General features: G+C 42.4%; 1 protein-coding gene across 7 annotated transcripts; it reads right to left on the bottom strand.

The window, feature by feature from the left end:
- Positions 1-158: 158 nt before the first annotated feature.
- Positions 159-27216, bottom strand: Sec16 (Secretory 16). Of its 7 annotated transcripts, none has more exons than XM_068773098.1 (27): positions 26865-27216; positions 23856-26623; positions 23397-23626; positions 23124-23156; positions 18004-18138; positions 17423-17569; positions 17036-17129; positions 15433-15504; positions 14812-14911; positions 14432-14585; positions 13954-14087; positions 12978-13062; positions 12455-12583; positions 11737-11841; positions 11055-11224; positions 10584-10689; positions 9675-9955; positions 9180-9331; positions 8589-8724; positions 8063-8158; positions 7660-7962; positions 4467-4595; positions 3831-4004; positions 3141-3265; positions 2472-2557; positions 1671-1816; positions 159-944 (listed from the first exon to the last, which is right to left on the bottom strand). In XM_068773098.1, exons 1-27 carry the CDS (start codon positions 26934-26936, stop codon positions 888-890), a joined length of 6219 nt encoding a protein of 2072 aa, XP_068629199.1. In that variant the 5' UTR covers positions 26937-27216; the 3' UTR covers positions 159-887. The 7 variants fall into 7 exon arrangements, with proteins under 7 accessions (XP_068629199.1, XP_068629202.1, XP_068629201.1 ...); XM_068773101.1 differs by having other exon boundaries at positions 3831-4001; XM_068773100.1 differs by having other exon boundaries at positions 7660-7959.
- Positions 27217-27615: the final 399 nt, after the last annotated feature.

The following is a 27615-nucleotide window of genomic DNA, read 5'->3' as shown; positions in this document are numbered from 1 at the left end:
GAAGATGGTCAGTTTGCAGGTACTTGGAGATCAGTCGCCGCTGCCGCCACAACGTTGACTGCACGCTGTGAGGCGCCTGCGCACGCGCCAGCTGTGCGTGTTGTTTTGTGTACAAATTTGTTATCAGTAAAAGAGGAGTGAATTAAAACACCGCTATGTAAGCACTAACGTAAACAATTTATTTAAATATTCATTATTCCGTGTCGATTGATTCATCATTATATATAATACAGCTGGAATCCGCTTCCCTCGCCTCGCCGCCGCCCCCGCGCCCGCGCGGCTCCGTGGCTCCCGGGGGGGTTGTATGAGCAGTGCTCTGTTGCACTCGCGAGAGCGCCCGGCTGGTCGGAGGCGAGCCACGGGCCCCGCGGGCGCGGCGAGCGTGCGCGCCCTCATCAATTCAAACTATACATTTGCAATTAATAGTCGATTCAAAAATAATACAGATAACTCATAAAACAAAAACAAAGACTTCGCGCAAAACTAAATACGAACTGTCCGCAACGCCGCACCGCAACCGACTAATATCAAAACATTATTTACATATCAATTCATTTAATTACGTTACGTTGGAGGCCAATTATATAATACACTCCGATACATAGACACGCGGGCACGCGGCTCGCGCTATTTTTTTAATGGCGCGTTAAACAACTCTGCCGCCGGAGCCGCTTCGTCTCCGCTCTAATATTTAACAATGGATAAAATAGATTTGATTATATCGCCCGGAAGAAGATGAATTTGTTACAGAGAAGAGAATACCGGACGATTGAAACAAGGAAAGAACAGTAGTTGAAATGAAGAGACAATATAAGAATGTCCTTGAGGACGGCAGGCCCGAAAGACGAGCTGCCGTAACGTTCCTTCGTCATGGTTCAGGAGTCGCGCTAGATGCCGCTGCGGTACTCCTCCCCTCCCATCTGCGTTGGATCATAGAATCCTCCCTGTTGAAACAAATACGAATAAATACACGTGTATAGGTACATATGTACACTCGGCACATGATACAGGGGTGGCCAAAAGTACAGCGTGTAGTGCAGAAGTTTTTCGCTTGCATGTCATATAATAAAAACCAAAAACGTATCTAAAATTTTAATCATCGACATATAATATGTACTAAAGCGAGTTTTTTTTTAAATCTATTGGTTCAAATTAAAAATCAAAATAGATAATACAAAGCAGATAACGCGTGCCTAGAGTGGTCGCTAGTGACCGCCTGAGGTATTTGAGCAACAAGACAATGGATGGCACAATTGCCAACACGCACACGAGATATTAGGTTAGGCTTCAATTTACTACTTGTGCGAACACTGCAGCGATGGTTGATTACATTTCAGTAACTAATTGCGATGCAGACTATAAAAAAATAATGCTCTATCTCGGAATCATAATATAATAAGAACTAAGAAGCTGCCAACACTAAGGGCTAGTGGGGGTCCTCGGTACCTGGGAGCAGGCGCTGCTAGTGGCCGTTGGGCACGGCGCCGGCCTCCTGCGTGCGTGCGACAGAAGGGTACAGCTAACATAATGTGACTTCACTCCTGGTTCAGTGCAATGCACCAGGAATAAAAACTTTCATATGAGTCCATATTGGACTTCTTGCAAAAGAGATAGACGAAGCGTCTTTGCAACAATAATTACAAACGTATCATATCATATTGTTGCGTTACCTGCGGCGCGTGCGTGGGCACGAAGTAAGCAGGCGTGGCGGCGCCGGCCGCAGGGGGCGGAGCGCCCAGCACCTCGGCAGCGGGTGGCAGAGGCCGTGTCGCAGCGCCACTCGGATTGAACACGTCCACGTACGACTTCTTTATGTCTGCGTAGCAACAAAACTCGAGTTAATCTACTTTAGCTTATGGCACTGAAATGGACAATCGAGTGTATACATTGTATTATCATTGGTAAAACAGGACTACCCTCATCTACCAACCGCTGTTTCCGTTACAGTAAAATACGTAAAGGCATTTTTGACGTATCGAATAATACATTCGAATAGTGTTTTAAATGTTATTATTAGATAAAATATTGCACATTCATATTTCATACATTTTTTTGTATCTTCTATCTGTTAGTTTAAATTTTGCCTGTGTTGTGTTATTTAAGGTTGTATACGGATTCATTAGATCTTAACAAAAGTTTTACGTGTAATGTATTTTCATTGTAACAGGCAGTTTTGTGATACAATAAAGCAAAACTGTTTAAATTCCTGTAACCGGAAAGAAAAAGTACAGACTGAGCTATGCTGTTGGATGCGCTGCTTATTTAGATGCAATAGCTGTAGGTGAGGTAAGCATTCTTCTTATTCTTTTCAAACGATAGATGCTTCCGGTCTTTAACTACGTCGTTGATCCATCGAGTGGGGGCCGACCCACGCCTGGTCTACCTGATAAGCGTTTCCACATACAAATTCAAAGCCTCTGCTGCTACACCCACTGTCTCATATTTAATTATAATATATTTCCACTACTTACGTCTTCCTTTCTGCATTTTGAATATATTAGCGACAGGCGGGACACCCGTGGGCGCGCCCACTGCACCGCCCACCACAGCTCCTCCTCTGAAATAATAATTCATTATTGAAAATCATATATATACGAAAATTTCTAATACCCACAAACATTAACAATAAATCTAGAATCCTATTTATGTAAGAATATGTTGGTGTTTATAAAAATTGTAGAATAGAAATATAAAACATTATTTACTTGTCTCTGGGGTCCATAGAAATACTAATTCTTTTGTTCTCAACAGTGTACGTTCAAAATAAATAATCTCATAAAAAATAAACTGTTTTGTAATGCCCAAGAGTCATGAAATAAATTTAAATATTTAACCAAACCATTAGTAATATTTTTCTAGTTTTGTTTCAAATTTGATTCTGTCAAATTGGGCTCCAGTGGTATTTATCGCAAAAAAGCGTTCACTTTAAATGTTACAAAGTCGACAATATTATGTTTTAATTAATATAGTTAAATATCAATAATATGTTTAACTTGCAAATAAACTGCATATAAGCTAAAAGTAGTTGTTTCCTGTAAGCGGGTTGCTTGTTCGTTTGACAGCTGCACGCATGCAGTGAATGACCTTGTTATATATCAGAGTAGTGTGAGTAGGACAACTAAGGTTAAAGAAGGACTGACTGTGCTGGCGGTGCGGGTGGTGCGGGCGCGGGGGGCCCGGAGGGCGGCGGCGGCGGCGGGCGGGGCGCGTCGTCTCCGTCGGACTCCAGGTTGCGCCAGCGCTTATGCTCCGCGTCCCACACGATCTGTCAGCAACACACGAGTTCATGCCCACTATGTATATGTCTGTTAAATACATCATAAAATCATACTGTACAGAGGCAAACTTACAAAATGTAGTGTTTGAAAATGTTCCATAAATAAAATGTATCAGTGACGCCTGTCAACAGACTACTTATATATGTATGTAAATGTTTACAATCTGTGTAAATATAAACACAAAAAAAAAGTTGCGGGCGGGAGAATGAAACTCAAAAATACAAATATTTTTATTAAGATATCACTATACCAAAATAGATATATACTCGTACATATATAAATATTATTATAAACATTATAACTATACAGGTTAATACATAAATATAACAAAGCATCTGTCAACTGCTTGTCTATAAAATATAAATAATAACTCTGAATATAGTTGAATCTAAAAGGGGGGGTTGGATAAGAAATAGGATAAGTACACCCAATCCCAAATAGTAAGAGAACAAGAGGATAAAAGATAAAACGAATGAAAGACAGAAAGGAAGATAAAACTTGAGAGAGAGAAGTGTATCAGAGCAGCGTGGGCGCTGGGCGGCGCACACTCACGGTGGGGTTCTTGTCGTCAGGCAGGATCATCTGGTTTGGCGACCGCAGCGAAAGCTTGTTGAAGATGCCACCGAACCAGCCGCCCTTGCCGCGGCCCTCCGCCTTGCCCTGGTCCTCCTTCCCCTTGCCCTCCTGCTTCTTACCCTTCGCGTCTGCATCGCGCTCCCCTGTCTGCTAAAATATTAAAACACCAGGCTTAGATGGTCCGGTGCGAAAGAAACAAATAGTCTAATATTTCTGTTTGCAAATCAAATTGATTTATACAACAAAGATCTTTTACTTTTGTTGTATCTGTGGCACTTACCAGTCGCTCTGGTCAGTGTACGGACACGACCACCGCAGCCATGTCTATACCTATATGAACCTACTTTTGATCATCATATTGATAAATACAGGCTTGTTTTTTACAAATTATCACGGGCTCATATTTAAATACTGTAAGCGATCATGTAAAATTTCTAATCGTATATGTATAATAAATTATTTATTAACACAACCAAAACTCATTTCTGAAATTGCCCAATTTAACGAGCTATCCTCAAGTTTTGTCTTTATCAAGACATTTGGCAATTAATTCTTCTCCTCTTTTGTAAAGATTACACATAACTATTCAAGTACAGGTGCGAGTGTACATACATTAGCGTCGGTGCTGGACGGTCGGTCGTCGTCGTAGTCGGCGTAGGGCGAAGGTCTGGTGGGGGCGGTGCCCGGCATGGTGATGGTGGGGCGGGGTTCCGTACCCTCGTCCGCTGCGCCCGTCACTGCCTGCAATCGAGTTAAAATACTTAAAATACAATATTTCAGCGTCGGTATACATATTATGTTTATATAACTTTTACTATCTTTATGCATAATTAAAATTTAATTTCAATTGTCTAAATGACTTAATTTACAGCCCTAAATGTCCAAAAATCTTTTTGGTCTACATCTTAAAAACAAACTATCTTTGAAATCGCCAAAATAAAAAAAACGCAAAAACATCATTGCCGGAAAAACTGTGAGTAGGGAAGCAGTTTTTACTATTGAATTCTGGATTTGAGAAGCCGGTCTAAATCACTACGGAAGTTGCCCATTAGTAACTTTTCATCACCACTACATCCAAATTCTACTTTGTAACAAAGGGAGTCAAGGGTATTTGCGAGTTCTTGCAGTGGTATCATTTCTTTATCCTTTGATTTAAATTCTGTCCAAGCTTAAACATTAAGAGAGCTAACTTTTAAATTCTAGATCGAACTCTTACTTCCTAACACTAAAATGTCTTAGTTATCTGCAGCTATGACCGCACTTAACCTAACCCAATATTTGCAGCAGCAGCAATCTCATTATAACAAGTCTATTTATATACATTTCTGGAAATGGGCGTATCCGAATGCTTCTACTATACGCGGTCCTGGTCAGTCCAGATATTTCTTGACCGAACACCAAAACGTTACCATAACTGATTGTCGAAGACAGAAAGAGTGAGAAATCTTCAATTATCTTTTGGGCACATTGCTGAGGTTATCAATATGGAAAGAGCACCTTGTACATTCTAACGCTGCCGTTAAGACAGATGTATGCCTATTGTAGTTTTCGTGCTTAAAGTGTAAAAAGGTGAAATGAAAAACGTGATTTTTCAAAAGGTTTAATAACAGTCAATACATCTACATCCAAAGCATGGTCAGTGGATAAATACAATAAGGCGAAAACGTAACGTTCAATAATTAAAACAAAATATTAGTGAGATTCACGCAGAGTCAGCTGCAGCAGCGGCGCAGTGTTGTTGTGTTCACAGATGATTATCACGTTCAAAACTGAGATACTTAACAAGTTATCATAGCGGCCACAACTAAGTTCCGCAGCTTGTAAACACTTGTCGAAGTCTAGTCATGGACGCGTTCGTTGAGATTGTAAACAAATCTGTCATGTACATTATCACGGCAGAAACATTAATTAATATAATAAATATACATTCAACAATATAAACTGGCCATAGGCGCGCAAATACCAACAATATTACCTCAGTTAATTATAATTAGGAAAAATCCTTGGCCGGAGAGGGCGTTAATGACCAGATGGTACGAGGATAGACTTCCCGGAACGTGTGTTCCTGCCTTATCGAGGCGAAAAGACTCGCTTAGTAACCGCGACCCGATGAAGCGACCTAAAAAACTCGAGCAGGCCGCTTGGAGTGCAGCTCTCTTTGGAGGCGAGAAGGTGGATTTTGGAACAGAGTTGTAGCAGAAGGCGATTGCGATGCACTTTCCCCCCGTTCAGGACTAAGTAGCGACGCACAGAAGATGCGGCTGCGGTAAAAGGGTCGAAAAGAGCTTGAACTTGTAATAATTCAATGTTTTAGTCTCAGACTGTGGATTTATTAATACTTCTTGGCAAAGAATTAAAATGCGCTTTACAGTCTGATGCCCTCCCTTCAGATAAAAGAAAACACACGCATTATTTTCGCCCTCGAAGCTTATGATTCATAATAATTAACATCGATGGGATTTCAATGGGTGCAACACAACCCGTCTTTGCTATCGCAAGGACGGGTGTGCGAAGGCATTTCCACCAGGTAAATACAAACAGGAGTAGCTTTGACACCGCTTAGAGTTTGGTATCTCCAATATTTCTCGCAGCATGCTCATTAAACATGAGAAGCAAGTTTTGCAGCACCGCGGTGCACTCGCTCTGTTCTTGACTATTAATAAAGTAAATTCCACGCTGAGATCTAACTCCATCACAACTGGCCAAAATTTTACAAATTTATTAAAATGCAATAAGTAATAACATTAATAACATTCAATAAATACAATAAACAAAAAACACAATTGTACATCCACTATGTTATCATATGAGGGGCACGGGCTCGTCGATGTCGTAGGTCTTCGGCCCGGCAACGTAGTAGCGCGCCTCCCCGCGGGCGGCGCGCGCGTCGCGCGGGGGCTGCAACAGGTCCGCGGGCGCGTCGATGTCGAACGTGGGGGCGTGGTGGCGAGCGGCAGCCCCGCGCCGCGTCATCATCGCTTCGAAGCGCTCCAGGCTGCGTTCCACGGTCTCCCGCAGCGCGCGCCGGTGCCGCTCCGCATCCCACGGCGCCGCGCCGCCCGGCCCTGCGCGCTCTCTGTCGCATATCTGTTTGGAATTCTCGAGCGGAGTGGCCGGCTCGTCGATGGGGTAGGTGCCGCCGAATACCAGAGGCTTGAAGGCGCCGTCCATCGTCTTTTGCGACCAGGCGTCTACTGTACCGGTGATGAGAGTTCCGCAGCGCGGTGGACGCCGCGGCGAGCGCGACATAGACTTCCTCACCAAGTTGGGGTTGTTCGCTACTTGAATATCCAGGTCAGAAAGCTTCGATTTTGGTGTAGATGGGTGAGGTGGATTCGTGGCGATCTTCCTGTTCGGCGGTGTTAGGGAGCGATGCGGTGGCGGCGGCGCCGGCTGGGCGCGCGGGGCGGACAGGCGCTCCGCGTGCGGAGGCCTGCGGTGGCGCAGGCCCGCGTGCGCGCGCTGCCCCCACAACACGCGTTAGCACACCACACAATAACAACACTCACGGGGCACTACTCTCAAAACACGCGACAGGAATTCGTTAAACTACCACAAAGTGTCGGCAGTACGTCGTGTTCGTCAAATGAAATAAGCAAGGATGAGAAAAAAATTAAAAAGTTATCCCTTCACCCAAACCAAAGGTGCCATATCACCCAAAGTAGCAAAGTAACTTGTTGCAACAGACTTATCTGTTGTGGAAAATTCAAGAATGCCGATATCTTATTTAACGTAAGTACAGTTTTGTTCACTCTTATTGTAAAGATCCTTTGAAACCAAAAGCAAGCAAATCCCGGGTACGCACCTCTCCATATCCGTAGTGCGAGTCGTTCTGCCAGTAAGGGTCGGCGTAGGTGGAGGCCTGCTCCTCCGCGTACGAGTAGCTGGCTTCCCCCTCCCGCGGCGCAACCTGCTGCTCCGGCGGTGGGTCGTCGTGCTGTTGCGCGTGCTCGTGCGTGCCGTAGGTTCCTTCCGGCTGCGGCAGGGGGGCTTCTGGCGGCGGGTACTGCGACTGCGCGAACTGTCCCTGATAGTACTGCGCGGCGTAGTCTGGAGTCTCCTCCGCCTCAGGGTAAGTCTGGACCGGCGGCTGGTATTGCAGAGTCTGCTGAAAGTTATTAGACATTTAGATATTCACATTGCTTCTGCAGTGTGTCTCGTTGGGAGCTTTGAACGAATTGATGAATTGAGTTTTGTATTACACACACCTGATCGTGATAAGCCGGTTGCTGGTGTTGCTGATGCTGCTGGTATTGGTGCGACGGCTGGTGCGGTTGGGGTGTGCTGTGCTGCCAACCCTCCGACTGTCAAACGAAACGATAGCAGTTTTTACAATTGAATTGTAAATGGAAATGAATTGATAATGGAATGGGCGTAAAAAATAGTTTAAAAAAATACAAGTGACATATGGTAAATTTGTGAATATATTCCACTCTAAAAATTTTGTGTCAGATGAAAAAACTAAATATTTTTTTCAAAAAACCATGCTGAAGAAGTAATAATGAAATCCATGTTGAATATCTATGAGCATAAATAAACCGATGGTTTGGTCATTTATGTGTATGATGGGTTATGGTATTTCCTCAATTATATTTTGTTGCTGCATGGAAAAGTTTCTGTAAGCAGTGTCAAAATTAGTATTGTGCTAAAAAATGTATTCGTTCTTATCGATGTAAAAAAGAGTTTGATGCAGTTAGTAACAGTAATTAATTTATGTGATGTTTGTCCACCCACCTGCAGCATGGTGGCGACATTCTTGACGTCGTCGAGCCACTGCTGGTGGTGGCGCGGCGAGGGCTCCGCGCTGTCGGGCTCCGCATCGTCAACCAGCGGCGGGTCCTCCTGCAGCGCGGGGTCGTAGTACCTCAACCTGTACACGTCATTGTAAATTTTACAACTACTAGCTTTATACTTAAGAAGGAAATGGGAAGCAATTGAAGGAATCGTCCTACGCGAGCGACGCCTTCGCCCGCACCCTGGAGTTAATTCTAAAATCGCTCCAACCCTCTGAAGTCAGTTATCCCAGACAGCGATCAATGCTGAATAGTATCAACGTAATATTGATTTACACAGCTGTTCAAATAACTACTTTCAGAAGACCTCTCAACAATATAAACCCTTATGACTAGCCTTCTAATCCGCTCTCGAAGGTTTTACGACCCAAGACTATTCCGGCCTCAGAGCCACAGGAAAGTGCGCGTGTTACCATCAACATCACAGCTGACGATTGTAATGATCTCAGATAATAAAGCTATTTTGACTTTGATTTTAAGGAGCGTAGGCAGTGAAGAGATGTGAGAGAGGTGTGATGGTGTGGGGACGCACCTGTCGGCGAGGTGCGCGAGGCGCGCGGGCAGCGCGGGCGGGTAGTGGCGCGGCGCGCGCGTGACGGCCCGCGCGGCGCGCTCCACGTACGCCAGCGCGCGCTCGCACTCGCCCACGTCCAGCAGCCGGCACGCCGCCACCAGCTTGTACACCTGCACACAACGCGACACAACACTCGCGTCAATTACATTTGGATTATAATCAACTTCTCCAGGTTATCCAGTAATAACAACCGAACGAGCCGAACTTTGGCCTTATGGAGCACGTTTCGACTGATTACTGACGATTTCGCTTGGGCCCCGCACGCCCAGCTATGAGCTTGGCTGCCCCCAATTGGAAAACGCAATATAAAGGCCTCAACTGACATTCCTGAGGAAAGCCGTCGAGCTTTGTTGCTGTAAGGAGTTCTAGGCTAAGAGTCCATGGGGATCAATAGGTCACCAAATATACACAAGACGGATAGATGTGTTCATATAGACCGGGTAGTGAACCTACCTGCAGCTCTTCAATCACGTAATCCTCCTGGCTGAGCGATAGCGCATACTCGTAGATTTCTGTTGCGAATATGGCCTGGTTGGTGGCGAACTGTTGCAGCGTGTTGGCGCGCGGCTCGGCCAGCAGCAGGCTGAGGCGGGGCGGCGCCGCAGGGGTTGGGGGCGTGTCTCCGGTGGGCGGGGACTGCAGCGGCGCGAGCGGGTGCCGCGCGAACTGCACGCCGCCCGACAGGTAGCAGAACTGCGCGCTGAACGTCAGCCCGCGAGAAGCTAGGCTGTCCCCTGCAATGAACATCACAAATCTCACTGTGCATTTTATTGGAGTACCAGTAACTTTATCCGCAATTTCATTGTGACAGATATTTCCTTATATTATTAATCACATGGGATCACTTTAAGTGATAGCTTAATACATCTTGAGAAAAATGTGAGAAGAACTCTGTTCGATAAAAACTAAATAAGATTGAACTGGGGAGCTATAATTAGTAAGTATAAGACGTTATTCAATTTAAAGTTACGAAATTTTTAAACTCGCCCTGAAGTAAAGAATCCTCAACTGTAAGCAAACACAGATATAATATTGGTTAATTTTAGTATGTTCATAGCATTATGTCATACTGGTTACTATTATGGGGTGAAGATTCTGACATATAGCCGGTTGTTGTACTGCAGGGATCTCACGTTTTTGCCATGTATAATATGCCCAAAAGACTCTTTCAGCAAAAGCAGGTATATTAATAGCTAGATCTAAACATAGTCTATGTAAATGAAAGCCTTTTGACTACTAAAAAAATACTTATGTTTGTTGGGTTTTTTTCATTGTTTTTGGCTTACACAAGTAACCACAATAAATGATCCAAATGGAAGGTAAGCTGATTTAACGGATATGTTACGAGTCGGAGGGTCTCACCGAGCTGCGTGAGCGCGCGACGGTCGTGCTCGGGCCGCGCGCCGCCGTTGGACAGCATGATGGCGGCGTGCGGCCGCCAGTCGCCCCACCGCTCGTCCGCCACGCACTGCAAAAAGAACCACACGCGTTCCTTACAACGCTACGAAACACCTGCACCGTGTAACTTTAGATTGTAATTAATTGTTCTTTCTCTCTCTAACTTTCTCATGTATATGAGTATGCGTACACCGACACCACTTCTTTTTATGTCCCATCACTGATGTCCAAAAGTCATTTGCAAACTGAGACCCTCCCGAAGGAATCTCAGCACGGGTCGTTGTATACATATTTAAATTTTCGAGTCTCTCAAGACCGCCGAGATCGTAGATCGCTTTGACGGACGCTCCAAACAGTGACAAGGGTCAAGGGTCCCCACGCGTGAACTTCGTCTCAAGTTGTATGTTACGATAGTGGGGGTATAGTGGGACGTACCGTGGCGGCGGGCGGCGAGCGGGCTGAGAGCGTCGAGTAGAGCGTGTGCAGCGGGTCGCGGCGCGGCACGGAGGCCAGGAAGCGCGCGGCCACGCCGGCCCGCACGCGCCGCTCGCTGTACGCGGCCAGCTGCAGCGCGTGCCCCCACAGCTTGTTGTTCATCGCCCACTCTGCGAACCGTGCAAATCATAAACTAAAATATCTATATCATATAATATACTACTTGTATTACCAGGCCTCCTCTTTGAACGCGAGCCCAATGCGTACTGGAATCACACAGGTGCTATGGTCCAGGTCAGTAATATGCCAGTTTTTATGAAGGGAACCTATCATGATTGCGAACAATGGCGAAGTCATACCATTCTATTGGAACTGAATTAACAAGTAATGACAAATTACAGGTGCCAAAACACTAGACTATGGTATCCGACATTTGATTTGGCGCGTCGGAAATGTTTAACACAATAGAGTTTAACTACTTGGTATATATAACGACATATAGCAGCACTGTTATAAATACAAAGCCGAACTCAGCCTGTCATATATATCTGACGTGTTCCATTGGGTGTGAAAGGCCTTCTTCCACTTTTTCTAGCTTTCTTTACTTGCAATCGTAGGGTCAACATTTGTGTCAAGCATAGTTTGGATAACATTAACATTTGGATCACTTGGTGTTACTCACCGAGAGCCTCCTGTCGGTTGCCGTAGATGAGCAGCTCTCGCAGCCGGTCCAACGCCGTGCGTTCGTCTACAACCGGCGGCTGAGGGGAGCTCTCCTCCTCGAGAGCTGGTATAGAGAAATTATTTAACGTTATCTTACAACGAATGGTTACATTAAAATCACCAAAAATATCTTGATTAAGTTTACTGCGAGCATTACCTAATATATTTAATGACAACATTATAGGGAAGCACACTTTTAATTTAATTTATTTTTGTATTAAAGTTTCGATTATTAATTTACCAACCGTGAGCGCTCTTTTTTTAAACTGACCATGGGAAACGTCAATATTTTTTTCTGCTCATGTCAAATTGCATGCTGCTAAATAATCCTTTAAGTTATACGTTGGCAATTTTTCTAATGAAAAAAATAAACGATAAAGTATATAAGAAAAACATTCAAGAAAATGTTCGTCGGACATGAATTCATGTCTGCGGACCTCAAAGGTAGTTTTTCTTGGGTTTTAATTTACTTTATTTATATATAAGGGTTTTGATTGTTTATCGCTAACTGGACGGGTGCATTAAATATTTATAATACAGGTTACGGGTAGACGAAGGGCAAATAAGTCGTATAGTTGATGTTAACCACGCACCGGCGGCACAGAAAAGAGAATTGTCAGAGCAGTCGCTGCTCCAAAGAGGATGGATTGATTGCAAGTGCATTATGATTGTCTTACGTGTGTAGTCGACAGGTCCCGGCGACGGGACGGCGTCGGGGGCGGAGGCCGGGGCCGGCGAGCGCTCCACGATGGAGGCGCGCTCTGACTCGCAGCCCTCGCGCGACGCCGACGAGTCGCGGCGGCTTCCTGCAACCAACATCAACACAATGTATTGCGAAAAACACGCAACCAGACTTTTATGATAACGCACTGTGGTGCAATCGGCACGTAGTGATCAACAGGACGAATTCTTGAGAAATTTCATATACAAAAAATATCTTCTTTCTTCATTTCTTCTTTTAAACAGGTAATAAGATTTACTTCCTATTGAATCCACATCTATAACTCTAACATAGCAGAGATTTGCGGATTTTTGTACGAAGGAGAGTCATACACTAAATTGCAAATCTCTGCTGATTGCAATGTGATGATGAAAGGTGACTTCCAGGTCCTGTTAACACGCACATATTTCCTCATTGGAGTGGTCGACAGAACTCATGATGGTGACATTAGATAGTCTAAAGCCCATAAGAACACTGACCTGGTCGCGGCGCGGTATTGGGCTGGTACTCATGCTCGCGCACATTCTTCATCAGCAGCTCCGCGATGTCTGTGCCGACCACCATCTGCAACGATCACCATTCCGTAAGCGTACCTTGTAATTACTTGAAATATGTCGATAAGAAAGGGCTTAGATGACAAACCACAGTACATATTAAGAAGTTATATCAACAATAAGAAATATAAGTAGAATGTCCATTCACACAGGCAACTTGTTGACCAGAATATGATGGACGCAGGCCACTTTCAATAGATCCTATTGTACTTCTTTGGGGGAGACCTAAGTCAAGTAGTGAACGTCTTAAGGCTAAAATTAATGTTAATGGTAGAGGTGGACTTCTCCATCCAAAGGCTTTAGAAATAAGGTGTGAAGATACGAATTTACTAAAATCTTGTTATGGCGTAATATTGTAAAATTGGCGATAAAACAGTAGCTTTAGTGTTTCTTTGTTCTTGTCGATAAAATTAACATTCCATAACGGACTATGTAATAGACTACCTATTATATTAATACATATGTAAATGTTGTTTTTCCAAAGTAAAGTTAACGAATCCTTCATGGGGCTGAGTGTAGTGTGTAATAAAATTCTACAAGATATTTCAAAACTGGTGTGTCTTAGCTGTAAATCCAAAATTCAATGTATATTATTGAATAGATCTTGTTGTAGTATTCAATATTTATTATTAGATTGAATATGTTATTGTAACGTATATATTGAAAATTATTAAAATTAATTTAAAAAGGGTGACTACAGTGTTTCTGGCCGGCTCTTAGCAGATCAGCGTACCGAGCCAGTGGTAGCTTACTGATTATAATGTTAAAATAATTGACGATTCAAGACCGCATGTAAATGACCATTTGAACATAGCAATTTTTTTGTAAAGAACAAATATTTGTCTTATTGTTGGATAGAGTGGTTTATCAGTTAGTAGTAAAGTGAAGGTTATGTGCAAACCCCGTTCTGACGCAGGAGCAGCGCCAGCAGCTCCCAAAGCAGCACGTGCCCGAGGGGGTCGCGCAGGCCCGCGCCCCGCGCAGCCGCCGCGCACGCCCCGCAGTACTCCATCACGCTCTTCTTGTGGGTCACACCTGCAGCCCAAAAGCACAAACTCTGATGCACATTAAACGATAACTTCGCAGTATTTGGTGAATTTATTTGTTCTTTTATCATTGAGAACAAAACAGCATTAAAATTAAAAATTACTTTTCTTAGAGAACCAGAATTTTTGATTGACTTTTTTACTTTATCATTGGTTAAATAGACATGTTTTTAGTTTACAACTTTTCCAGTGTATATTCCAACAGTTCAGTTGCGTAACATTCGCAGTCTGTAAATAATGCATGTGAAAACCCATGATTGAGGGTTAAGGATGTTTGATTAGATATAGGTTGCGTTGTTTTGAAACATCATCAGGTGTAGTACTGCCTCTCACCTTTGATAAGCGGGCCTGGGTAGGCGAGCAGCTCTTGGCGGTGGGGGTGGTGAGCGGCGGCGGCTGCCAGTGGCACCAGCTGTACCGTGGCCGGCCGCCCGTCCACCGGGTACGCCGCCTGCACCACCACCAAGTGTCGCGCCGACACGCAGCCCTGCCAACCAACCACCATCAGCACACCAAGGAAGAGTGAGACAGATACTTGTACGAGTGAGACGGCAAACTGGACCTCCTTGTTCACAAGTAAGATGCTGGAAATAGTTCCTAATGATAATTTAGCTACTTATAACTTATATAGGAACCATCCATAATTACTTGGGCAAAAAAACTCTTTGCAAGGGTCCCGCCTCAGGCCTATATTTTCAAACAGTAAAGTATACCTTGATGTGAGCCGTTGAGAATTTGAACGGCGTCATGCGCTCGGAGCGCACCGTGGACTCCTCCAGGTGCAGGTTCAGCGAAGCGTCCGTGTTCAGATCCCTGCACAACCCACTATGGTGTCAAAACTTTACAATGCGTAAATTCGTTTTAGGATGTAGATATGGACCAGGCCTAAAAACTACCCGCAATTCCAAATAACAAAGAAGGTAAAAAGTAGTTGAAATGAAACTGTCTACAACAATATATAAGAGCGACTTTGTAATATAATTTGTAGCAACTTATTTAGCATTAAATAAAAGTTCACAGATTGAAATATAACAAATGGATACATTGGTGTATGCAATATGAAACAGTGAAGGAGGTGAAAAGATGAATGAAAACAAATCAAGGGCGATGACATGCATTATCAATATGGCCGGTTAAGTTAGAAAAGCAACTGTGAAAGAAATTCTGAACGCAATGTAAACACTTTCATTGACAGGCGTTTAACATTTATGGCCAAATAGGAGTGGAGGAGCGATTTACTTTGAAATCAAAAGATCACTGATCATCAAATATAAGTTCAGTATGTACAGGTGTGTTTAGATTGCGTGCAGAGTTCCACAGCGCGAAGCGTATACCTGTCGGACAAGTCGGTGCGAAGCGAGGGCGCGTCCCGCAGCGAGCCCGCGTCCAGGCGGCAGCCGTAGTACCTACCAGTAGTACGCACCGCGTCACTACCGCACTACCCACCGCACTACCACGCACCACCCACCGCACTACCCCGCACTACCACGCACTACCCCGCAACCCGCCTAATCTTTCCATCTAACTAAATGTAGAACGGTAGGACGCTTTGCAAATAACTTAATATTGTATGTGTTAGTTGAAGCCCTCGATTAGGTCGCAGTAGAAGGGATTATAGAGGATACATAAGAACCAGACCTACTAACGGCTACTGCAATTAAATCTAGACTTAACGCCTTCATCACGTTTTGTTACAAAAAAGTTGCAGTTCTTCAACCAATTAGATAACATGAGCCAAAGCCGCCATTTTTGTTGAATGCGGATTTAAAAGAATGAGTGAACACTCGTTCTTTTTCAATCAATTTTGTTATACAAAAAATGCACTGTAAGGGCAAACTTATGAAAAGCTTTGTTAAGAAAAAAAAATCTAACATTTCTTTTTATGTTTATTTACACAATAACAATAATATAATTATTTGATTCGTCCAGATGTTTCACATAAAAATGAAGATATTACATAACCCTTACAGGGTTCTTACAGGAATCTTTATGAATCCCACTACAAAGCCGCAGTAAAAGTAAAAGGGGTACCGTCCCCCATTGCTAGTCCATGATCTCATGATTGATGATCAACCGAACACGATGAGGTGATAACTTGTCCCATGAAGCATTCAAAATGCAGTAAACACATTGTATATGTTATGATAATATTTACAACTATACAAGGTGGAGTCGATGGGTGGCGGGTAGTGAATGTTGCTGGAGAAAGCGGTTATGTTGCAACTTGATGATCATGATACTTGTAAATTTATACATTTCGACCATACAATAACTTTATATATCTAATAAGTAATTAAATTGTCGTTAGGTAAGGCAAAAAAAATTGTAAGTATGATTTATATGCTACATATAAATCATACTTACAATTATATTGAAAAATGATGTAGAGAAAACTTTATAAATATATGATCTCGGATAGATTTTGGAAATGCAATGAGACTTATTACTCTCCTTTCCAAGACAAGGTTTTTGTCCCAGCAGTGAACCATAAAAGATAAAACAAAAATAATATTTTTTATTTCAGATATTTAATTGAATAGATAAATTGCTAAAAATACATCTGAGCATGTCCCAGGAAGACTTGAATTCTATGTGCCCGAGGATACATGAGAAACCGGGTGTAAAGAACGCAAAGTTAGATCAATTGACTTGTAAATGAATCCCAGTTCTTTACAAATGTTGATATTTAAAAAAATGTAATGATGTTATGTGTGATTTAGAATGACGGGAAAAAATGTGTGCATGATGTTATTTGGTGCGGTCGCGGTTAGTGTGGTGAATGTAAAATCAGTTGGTTTCTTTGTATATACATGAAAGCCTATAATTATGATCTTTTTGCAAAGCGGTGCGGATTAGGTGGCCTGCTCTCCTGTGTGTGTGTGTGTGTGTATATGTGTGTGTGTTTGTACGGTATTGCACGTGTGCGCGTGTACATACGTGTCGTTGCCCTTGAGGCCGTTGGCGCTGGAGCGGCCCGAGTGCACGCTGGCGCGCTCTTCCCCGCGCATGTCGTAGCCCATGGACCCGTACCCTGAGGTCAAAAATACATTTTATTTCGAGGATTTTCAACGATTAGTAATGATTGAAAGCCATTTCGGTTTTAATCTTTATAATAGTTCTATTTGATATGAGTTCATGGCATGTCGCTGTCTTATACCAAGACTTCAATATTATTTAAATTCAGCAGAAGCTTTTTGAAACAACCTTTGATGAAAACAGCTGTGAATGTTAAGCCGATCGACGATTAACCCAAGAGATGAACTAAGACGGTCACAGACCTCCCGTAGGCTTATTAGATGAACAGGTGTTGGAGACCTGACTCACCTTCCGCGTACAGGGAGTGCGGCGCCGCCAGCAGTTGCTTGTAGAGACGCATGTAGGCGGCGGGGTCGGTGCGCCGCAGCCGCTCGTAGTACGAGTACTGCTGCCGCTGCAGCAGGAACGGGTCCCCGTACGAGGTCCCATACCCAGCTGTGGAACAACTAAAACATCAACTTGTGTATTTCACAATAACAAAGCGAAAATAAAAAAGACGCGTTTTTCTTAGTTAATAAACTATCTCCTGATGCTCCCCCTCCCCCAAAGGAAACCATTGTTTCCACCTCCTAAAGAAAGATACCCTAGAACATGTAGTACAACTTGCTTTCGGGCGATTTAGATATATGCGGACAAGAGGAAGCGCCTGGCCTAGCACCTCGTAAAGGAACAATGCTGGAGTGATGTTTCACCAGATAGGGAGGTCGTCGAGCTGTTAGATCGCTTCGACGGACACTCCATTGAGTGACTGTATTTAATACCTGTTTAGACCCTCTTTATTCAGTCAGTTTACTTCCTGAAACGTTGACTTCAGGATGTCTTTGCAGAGACTACGTGACCAAAGTGTTCAAGTGTTCGTGGAAGGTTACCGTGGTAGTAGGCGTCGTGGTCGCGGTCTGGGCGCGGGCGGCGCGCACGTGGTCGGCGCTCTGACTCCGCGGCGTCCTCGTCTGTGGGCACGGCCTCGCGCGAGCCCGCACGTGACGGAGAAGAATACGTTTCGCCTGGAATCGACAGCCGACCGACTTAGCATTGCCGTTATATGTTCCCTTTGGAACACAAGCCATCTATGGCAAGTACCTTAATATATTTTAAGTTTCACTCTCGTTGTTTCTACCTAGAATTTGTTTAATTTCATTTCACATTTTTCATAATGTGTAGCTGGTATTTTTGGAATCAAATAATGCATTTAAAAAACTGTTTACAGATGTTTAAAGACAAAAACAAAGATTATGTTCATATACAGGATGTTTGGTTGCAGGTGTACAGTGTTGATTGGTTAGCCCATTTGAGAGCAAAAAGGTTTAGGATCTTTACATCTATTTTCAATCACCATATATAGTGATCAATCTGAAACATGTTTCATTAATTTATTTTTTCTATAGGAATGCGACAGGCCAATAACTTGTCATTGAGGGATGTAACGTACAATTGACACACATGCTATACATTCACCCCTTTGCAGCTTTTATATCTAAAACGAATCACTCTGTAGAAGTGATATTATATGTGATATGTGTTGATAGAAAGACACGAAGACTTCGCCGTCGGCTTTGTATTGTATGAACGCGAGCCTCTAAAACAAGTGTTTTCATTGATTATCATTATTTTTCTCCTTGCATTAAAAAATTCATTAATCGTAGACTTCTTTTTTAAAAACTAATTATTAGCACTATTAAGAGCCGATTTTAGGACTCCGTTTCCATTGGGAGGCGATGTGTTATCCTTTACACTGTAAAAGGATTGTTTCACTTATTAGATTAAATATTTTAATTATTTTAATGATAATTCTATATTTCAAGCGAATTTATTGATAATATTATGTACATTTGTCGAAAGATTTAACAATTTTTTATTTATATATTTATTTATTTCTTTTAAATTAATTACTGGTTTTATACGTGTATAGAAGATCTCATAATAATATATATATAGGTTGTGAAATGTTAATATTTACATAAAGGATGTCGGCATCGGCGTGCCAATGCACTGCCGACCCACTTATGTAACACTTTCACTACGGCGCGAACCTGCGCCTGCGCCCGTAACGTCGCATCACAATGTATGACCAAGCACACAAGACAATACTAATACTAGTTCAGTTATCTTATATTGACATTTATATTAAAACCGGCTTTGATATACATTTACATATAAGAAAAACCAAATATAATCAGGCATAAAGTACTGTCCACCACACAACAGTGATTCATTTTTTAAGTTACACGAGCAGTGCACAATTTAACAGTACATTAAATGTTACATTGTAAATATTGCCTCTGTTGTGTTTATATTACACACATCAAAAATTTATTATATACAACATTGTTAAAAGATCAGACCACATCAAGTAAAAAAAAATAAAGAATAAATATATCGCACGTGAGTTATATCTCGCTTAATCATTTTGTGTCAAAATTTGTAAACATTATCGTTAACTAAGAAAAGGACCAATATTTAGCCACTTCCGCACATGCACTGGTAGTCGTTACACCGATTAGTGCAAAACACAGAGTCAACTACTGGCATTAATCGGTGTAACATAGCTCCTGAAGATGCCCCGTGGAGTGGTGAAACACGTGTTGAGTAATTTGGCGGTGGCGGTTGTGTGATTCGCATTGTTTGCGCATACGCATTTATCAGTGGGCTGGCGGGCGGTGCATTTCATTGCACGACTACCACTGCATGTGCGGAAGTGGCTAAATATTGGTCCTTTTCTTACTTAGGATGGACTTCCGCGAGGTAACGCCTGATTCCATTAAATTATCGTTAACAGCGTATAAAGAATACGCTAAAGAATTTTAAAGCCTTTAAAGACAGAAAAATCCCCCACAATTTGAAATGAGAACACGTCAACATAATTTCACATTTCTCATGCAAAATAACGGTATTTAAAACTTTATCAGTGTTTTGGAACGTATCGCCCAAAAGTGGACTCGACACAAGTTTAACCCTTTCGCTTTAATATAAAAATGACGTATGGTACACGGGGGCTGAAGAAGGCTCAGGTGGGGCATGACACAAGAAAACGTCGAAAAATACTGGCCTACACCAATTAAATAATGAAAAAGCGTTAATTTCTATAATTAGCGGGAGACGAGAAAGTTTAATAGAAAATATGGATTACGTATTGCGGTACTATATTTCCAATAAAGATTTGCTAAATTTTTTTGACATATGAGCCGGAATCGTACATCAATAGGACATTGAGTGCGCCATTATACAAATTGTAAAACAATTTAATAAACAATAAGACGAATAGAATATATTTCATCTTAAAGAGGACATTAATAAAAGATACGTAATCAGGGATATATTCATCTCGGTGTTATTTAATATTGTGAGGAATGGTTGATCGTGGAGACGGTGTGGAATTTCAGAAATGCCAATATAACGCGAGTCCGTGACCGCGCGGCCCCGCCCGCGACGCTCGCAGCACGCCCATGCGTATCTTTAATTGTCAACATTGCACGCGCCTGTCTGATCGTGTACTGTATGTATATGTACTATATCAAGTATATTGACTTCTGTCATTACTTTTTACAAGAAATTAATGTAGATAAATATATGAGAGCCGCCGTTATATAAAATTAAATCAATCTGTACACAAAACATTTTTTTAAACGGTTTTATTTAGTTCGACCCGTACGGAATTTATTTGGATCAAAATTAGAAATTGATATTTAAGCACCTTCCCGTTGTCAGATTGATCTTAAATTTGGTACACACATTTAATTTAGATGACAATACAATATAATAAAATCAATAACATTATAAATCTAAGATGGCCGCCGATACAAAATGACGGATTATATATTTTTCCTTAACCCCTTCAATATGGGTATAAAATGAAAGGGCTACACTAGTAAAACACGATGATTATGTCAAAATTTAAAATTCAAGATAGACGCCGTTCCAATATGGCGGACTAAGTACATATTTTTCCACAACCACCACAATATGGGTATCAAAAAACCGTTTAACTTAAAAGTTTTTTAAATGTATTTATTTAAACTATCGATCAATATATCTATAGAGTTAAAAGAGGTCACACTGCTACAAATATTTACGTTAAGATTTTGATATACTTCGATAGCGGATAAGAAATCTAAAGATATATTTTATCTGTGGCAACCGAGCGCTCGAGTAGCAGAATGACTTAGTATTATATGAATATAATTTTTTCAAACTCTGTGGTCTCATTGGTCAAGGGCATATGGCATATTGTTCGTTTCCACACATATATGACGTCATTACTGTGTATCGGTGTGTCGTTTTTGTGGTCTCATACAAAATTGCCCGTCATGATTTATAAAAACCAAAAAAAGACAGATGACAAATGTTAGCCAACTCAGGTCGACCGGTGCAGCTTGGCAGTTTCTACAGGTTGATGGTTTCAACAAAATTAACCAAACGACATGCAGAAAAACAAAAAAAAACAAAAACATGTGTTACATGTGTTATGTACAATTATCTGTAATGGTAGCGATTTTTACCTTTGCAACGTGAACTTAAAATGTAGTTACGATTATTTGTACAAATTGTTATTAATATAAATAATCAAAAGACGGAAAACTGAACTATTTTCTTTACTTCTAAATCCAAATGGAATAAAAATAAACGTGTAAATAACTTTTAAGAACCATTTACATTAAAATATCTCCAACAAAATTGATGCGTAAACTAAAACAGAATCATCTATCGACTGTCACCTAGATACCAATTTTACTGATTGTAAAATCACCCCGACAAACAATACAACTGTGCGATTCTAGATAAAGATTCTAAATTAAGTCGAATTCTATTTACGAGAACTAGCCAATGACCAACTCGCTTTCCACCAGCATACTCGTCGGTCAAAGGCGGACAAGAACCCTTCAATTAAGAGAGAGAAAATATAACTTGGTAGTTTACTTATATAAAAATAAAAACAGTAGCAGGTTCAAAGGCACAAGAAGAATCAGTGTATCTAGTCGTCTATAATACATATCACGTCATCATGGCGCAAATAAATATAAAATATTTTCTTGGGATTTTTTATTACGGTCAAGACGTTGTATGTAAAAACTAGCAGGTAATTATACCACTCCACAAAGAAATCCTTATACGTATGTATTAATTCGTAAGTATTTCGTCATCTATAAGCGAGCCTACTAAACTGAAAATAGTATCAACTGTAGTGAAGCACTGTACACGTTACCTGAACTCGCCTTTGCAAAAAATAAATTCCAATCGTCTTTTATTACAAAATACTTGCGCCGCAACAATGAGTTAATTTTTTTAGAAGTGAAAAAGTTTTTTTTGAGGAGTCACTCTCCCTCCAACGTGCAGTAATCGGTCCCGTTGGTAACTTATGGTCAAAGTGGAAAGGTCTTAAAACGATGTGCTGGACACAGTTAATTTAAATTAAAGAATTATAATAAAAAAAAAGATTAAACGATTAGAAATAAAAAAATAACTTTTCGTGGAATGAATAATTATCATAAGCAAATACACTTTTTCCCGGTCTTGTAAAATTTCAATTAAAACTTGAATTTTCCTTTTATCGAGAAGGTCCGGCTCATGTGAAATATTCGTTTAGTGGCGAAAGCGCGCGATATATAAACAACGTGATATTCGTAAGTGCACACATAATATAGTTTCTGTATCAGACCTGTGTGCTTGTTTTTCGTTCCTAAGTATCAGAGAAGTAAAATGCATTTCACTTCACTGTACGATCGACGTCACGCGCGTAATGTCACTGTTAGACGTTTTTTTTTAAATTCCAATAAGCGTTATTTTTACAGCAAATGTTCCAAATGTATAACACCACTATCCGTGACATGAAAAATGATTTTTTTTTATAAGAAAAGGCAAAGAATAAACTGCATTCGGCCACACAGCCCTGCAATGTTCAAAAGCGGATCGCAATTAACAGGATGCACGCACATGCACGCTCTTTGAAAGGCGGCCGTGCAAAATCCACACAAAAATCTACCTTCTCCCTTACAATTATTAGTTTTCGCGTCCCTCGAGAATGTCACTGGAAAAGAAAAAAACGAAACAAAATAATGCGACGTCGCGTCACGGCGGACTCGACTGTAATTAGCCGATTAAAACGCGGCGGCACCGCGCTTTGGGACCGGACATTGCGATGTGAATACAAATGTTCACTCCGCTCGGATATGAATGTCCTTTAAAGTCTGAATGTGACTATGAGAGATATTTAAGATATTAAGGAGCTCGCGTTAATAATGACACGATGTTTCGAAGGGAAACTCACCTCTCCGGCGCTCGTCGTCGTCGCGGCGCAGGTTGCCGTGCTTCCTCGCGGGGTCGATGTCGCGGTAGCGGCGCTCGTAGCGGTCGCGGTCGCGGTGCCGGTCGGAGCGCCGCCGCCCGGCCTCGTCGTAGCGCTCGTCGTAGCGCTCGCCGCGCTCCGCCGTGTAGCGGCGGCGCTCCTTGTCGTCCGGCCGCGGAGGCTTGGAGCCGTACGAGCCCTCCCGGTAGCGCCTGTCGCACCTTACACATTAACCATCGCGCATACGTCCACTATGTGTTTAATACAAAATCACTGACTTTATAAGAAACGTGGCTGAAGCCGCGCAAATTGACTGAGAACTGAGGCGTGCGCCCGGTTACTAATTTGCATTTGTAACTTATACATTTCATAACTGCCGGCAAATTGTCAGTTATGGAGGTAAAGGTTTATTTTTTTAATCATATGAATGTCGTTCCATACCTTCGCTCCTTGTCACGGTCGCTGTAGTAGTCCGTATCCTCGGTCTCGTAGCGGCGACTGCGGGTGCTTCGCCTGTGCCTGCGCGAGTCGGGACTGACGTCTCTATCTCTGTCGCGCCTCTCCCGGTCTTTATCCCTATCTCTGTCTCTATCTCTCCGATCCTTTTCGGACCTCCGGCCGTCTCTTACTGACCTTCTGTCGGGGTCCCTGTCATATTTCCTATCGCCTCTGCTGGAGTAACGTCCGTCCTTGTCCCGTTCCCTGTCGCGGTCGCGATCTCTTGAAGGTTTATTCTTGTCCCTGTCTCTCCTGGGCGAGGACTTGAACGCCCTGTCCCGCTCGGAGTCCTCTCCGGATGTGTTCGTCCGGTTAAGGGAGTGCCTGCGCGAGCCGCTGGCCGCGTAGTCCGCGGAGTCGGCGGCGTCGTGGCCCCGGTCTTTGCCAACTTCTGTTACGTTGCCACTGACGACGTCGAACATCTGCTCCCTTGAGAATGTCATTTCTACTCCAGATATGATACTCAGGTCCTGCAAATTTTCTCCCTCCATCGTCACCTCCCGCTGCTGCTCCTCGGGTGCAGCGCCGAAGTCCACCGATGGGTCGTTAGTCGCTTCTCTTGATCCAATAATGCTGCGCGTTGGGTTCCGTACGGTTTGTTCGGAGTAATCTGATCCGTCGACATTTTGCTCTCGTACGTCCGAGGGGCCCGCATCTGCGTGCATGGGGTAGTCGTGGTCGACGCCGGTGACGACCCTGGGTTCGTTGGCACCACCGTAATTGCCGCCCTGAAACTGCATGTACTCGTTGTTGCTCGGCTCCCCCGGAACCATGCGATCCAGTCCAATCGGTCGTCGGTCGGGACCTCTGGCAGGCGGAGGCTGCGTGTAGTCCGGAGTTTGCTGTCCATCGGCTTGTCTAAACGGGCGAACAGTGTTGTCGGTTAACTGACCATCGACATGGCGGTCCATGTAGTTATCGCTAGATTGATTGTACCCATCAGATTCAGTTTGTTGCCCGGGAACCATCCTTGCCAACCCAGGAGGCGGTTCATCACCAGAAATGTTTAGATTCTGGCCATATTCTGTTTCTTGTTGGCCTACAACCATCCTTTTTAAGCCTGGAGGCAGTATGTTTCTGCTAAAATCTGTGTTTTCACCGTAATCTACACTAGACAGGTGCTCCGTTTGTAAATACTCATTTCTGTCATTCTGCGGAGCAACCTCCAAATTGTCAGGAATTTGTTGTGATACAGGAACTGGTCTAAAGTTTGCTGCTTGTGGTTGATCTGGTCTTTCAGAATTGTCGGGCGTTGTTTCCAAATTGGCCTCAAAACCGACAGGCATTCTTTGTTGTGAAATCTTACTCACAACTGCAGGTGATGTTAAATTTGTATTGGACATCTGTGGCGGGAAAGACTGTGAAGGGATATTAGTATGTGTTTTAGATATATTCTTATGGGAAAATGGACCTGCATGTTTAAATGGGTTCTGAGATGATGTAGGTGGGGGAAAATTGGGAGGTGGCGCTGAACAGGATAGCATAGTAGAAGTAGGTTGACTTGCAGTTGACAGTGGCGGAGGAGGTGGCAAAGATGAAGCAGGAGATATATTTAAAGGTACCTGCTGTACAAACTCTGGTGAGGCAGGTGGTGGTGGTTGAATAGGAAGTGGTAAGTTTTCTGGTAATGTTTGATCAAATTCATTATCTGTTTTTGTGCCATCAGAAACAACCTGGTCAGCATTGGATAGACTCATTTCGTGCATGGAACTGGATAACTCGTCATGACTTTCTCTTCTGCTGCTGCTGCTCTTCTGACTATCTACTACTGTTGCATCTTCATTGAAATGTTTTGACCACTCTGTGCTCTGAGGATACATCTCATCTATTCGAGACTGGGAGTAGTTAAAATTTGAATTCTCTGTATTTACCCCTGGACTACTCTTGCTTGAATTCCTAGACTGATTTTCACTTCTGTAAGTACCCTCAGAGTGTGTATGAGGCCCATCACTTGATTCTTGCGACATTTGTGACTCTATTGACCACTGTGGTGTTAAGTTTTCAAGGTGAAACCTTTTCCCCAATGCCAAATTTGGTAATCTCTCTTTCACTGCATCTTTATCATTCAATGTTTTAATTTCTTCAAAAGGATTATCAGGAGGATTGTTTGCAGTATTTTGATAATGATTTTCATTTTGGTTGCTAGCTTCTGGTGTTGCATGAACTGGAGGCTCCGGAGCTAGTTCTTTAGACTCTTGAGGAACAGATAATGAAGGCTGTTCTTGTGTTTGTTTTTTATCTTCCATTGCCCAGTTCCAAGTGTTGGTGGGTGCAAAGCTCTCCTCAATAATGTTAGCATTGTTGCACACCTGTGACTGAGAACTAGTGGCTTGCACAGGACCCTGATCAGGCACTGGCTTTTGTTTAGAGGAGTCCTCCCAACCCCAGTCCCAGTTGTCTTCCCAAGCATCATTATTGCCTTTAGTCAAGGGGAAGTTCTGCTGAGGTGCTCCCTGGTTTGGGTAATAATTTTGTGTGAAGCCCTGTTGGGAGTTATTGAAGTTTTGATTGGGAAAGTTTGGGTTGTATTGTGCAGGTTGCTGGTAATACTGGTTGGCATTGTTAGTGTAGCCCTGCTGTGGATAAGTCTGTCCATACTGTTGGTTATATTGAGCGGATGGCGGCGGCTGCGTCTGCCAATACTGTGGCTGTTGATTGCTTGCAGCTGTACTCTGATAATTTGAGTACATATTTTGTTGGTTCCCATAAGTCTGAAAAGAACAAAAGCTGCGTTTATTTAAGTCACAACTAGATATGGACGTGAAACATTTTCACTGTAACCAAATTTCAAAACGCAACAACACAAACGTACAATGAGAGGAAAACAACACGGTAACTGTCGCATACGCTAGTACGCTGACAACAATAGTGTTTATCAATCATATGGTTGAATAAGTTATGTGCTGTTGGTCCACGTCATTGTTTACGTCGCTGTCGACATAACCTGCTCACCTGGGGCGCACCGAGCGGCGGTTGCTCCGCGGCGGGCGGAGCGCCTGCCGGGGCCCGCTTCATCCACGACATGCCGCGCTACCGCTGCTTACGTAACATTCGCAGCTAAATGCGCTCGCATATGCTCCCAACTGCACAAACAGCCTCGTCACTATCATAGAACAAAACGATAAAACACTTTCACTCTATTTTACTAACGATTTCCAACGCAAAATTTGCTGTCGATAATAATCACAAATGACCAATTTATTCTGTTGTCTGTTAATGTCAATTACGGTAATTATCAGATTTATTTTGGAAATATTTCAATAAAAATTTGTTGACAGCAACCCATCGATCGAAGGTGCCTTGTTGGCAGTGTAGCCATGTTCATTTTGATTGACGTTTCCGATTTCATGCCATGATAATTATTAGCCACTAGGTTAATTGTATAAAAAATATTATAAAGCAGAGGTATTTTAAATATTATAAGTGGACTAGAAATTTAAAAAGAAAAAAGTTCGATTACTCTATAGTAACACTATAAAAAAACGTAAACTTAAATATGTAATAATTTGCGACTCTTAATTTCTCTAGATAAGATTGAAATAGAAGAAGTTTATTTTTTTTTCAAAAAATTTCATGACAATATTGTCATAAGTCTTTTTTATGCTTATATAAGTAAATAAAAAATGAAACAATTACAATGAATATCATAATGCTTATCTGTGGTGATGATAAATTTTATGACAAATGTCAAACATACAGTGAT

The sequence above is a fragment of the Battus philenor genome, unplaced genomic scaffold (assembly GCF_028537555.1).
Source record: "Battus philenor isolate CCGP_79_NKW_IND1 unplaced genomic scaffold, ilBatPhil1.0.hap1 SCAF_5, whole genome shotgun sequence".
Taxonomy (NCBI): Eukaryota; Metazoa; Arthropoda; class Insecta; order Lepidoptera; family Papilionidae; genus Battus; species Battus philenor.
Note: the sequence above shows the minus strand (reverse complement) of the source record. Positions and strands in the feature narration are given on the sequence as shown.

What these genes read in the sequence shown, in the direction of transcription:
- Sec16 (XM_068773098.1), bottom strand. Translation starts at nt 26,936, where the DNA reads ATGTCGTGGATGAAGCGGGCCCCGGCAGGCGCTCCGCCCGCCGCGGAG. An exon ending in GGCCTCAAGGGCAACGACAC is followed by an intron (nt 15,505 to 17,035) that starts GTATGTACACGC and finishes TACTACTGGTAG; the next exon opens with GTACTACGGCTGCCGCCTGG. An exon ending in ACGTGATTGAAGAGCTGCAG is followed by an intron (nt 9,332 to 9,674) that starts GTAGGTTCACTA and finishes CGTTGTGTGCAG; the next exon opens with GTGTACAAGCTGGTGGCGGC.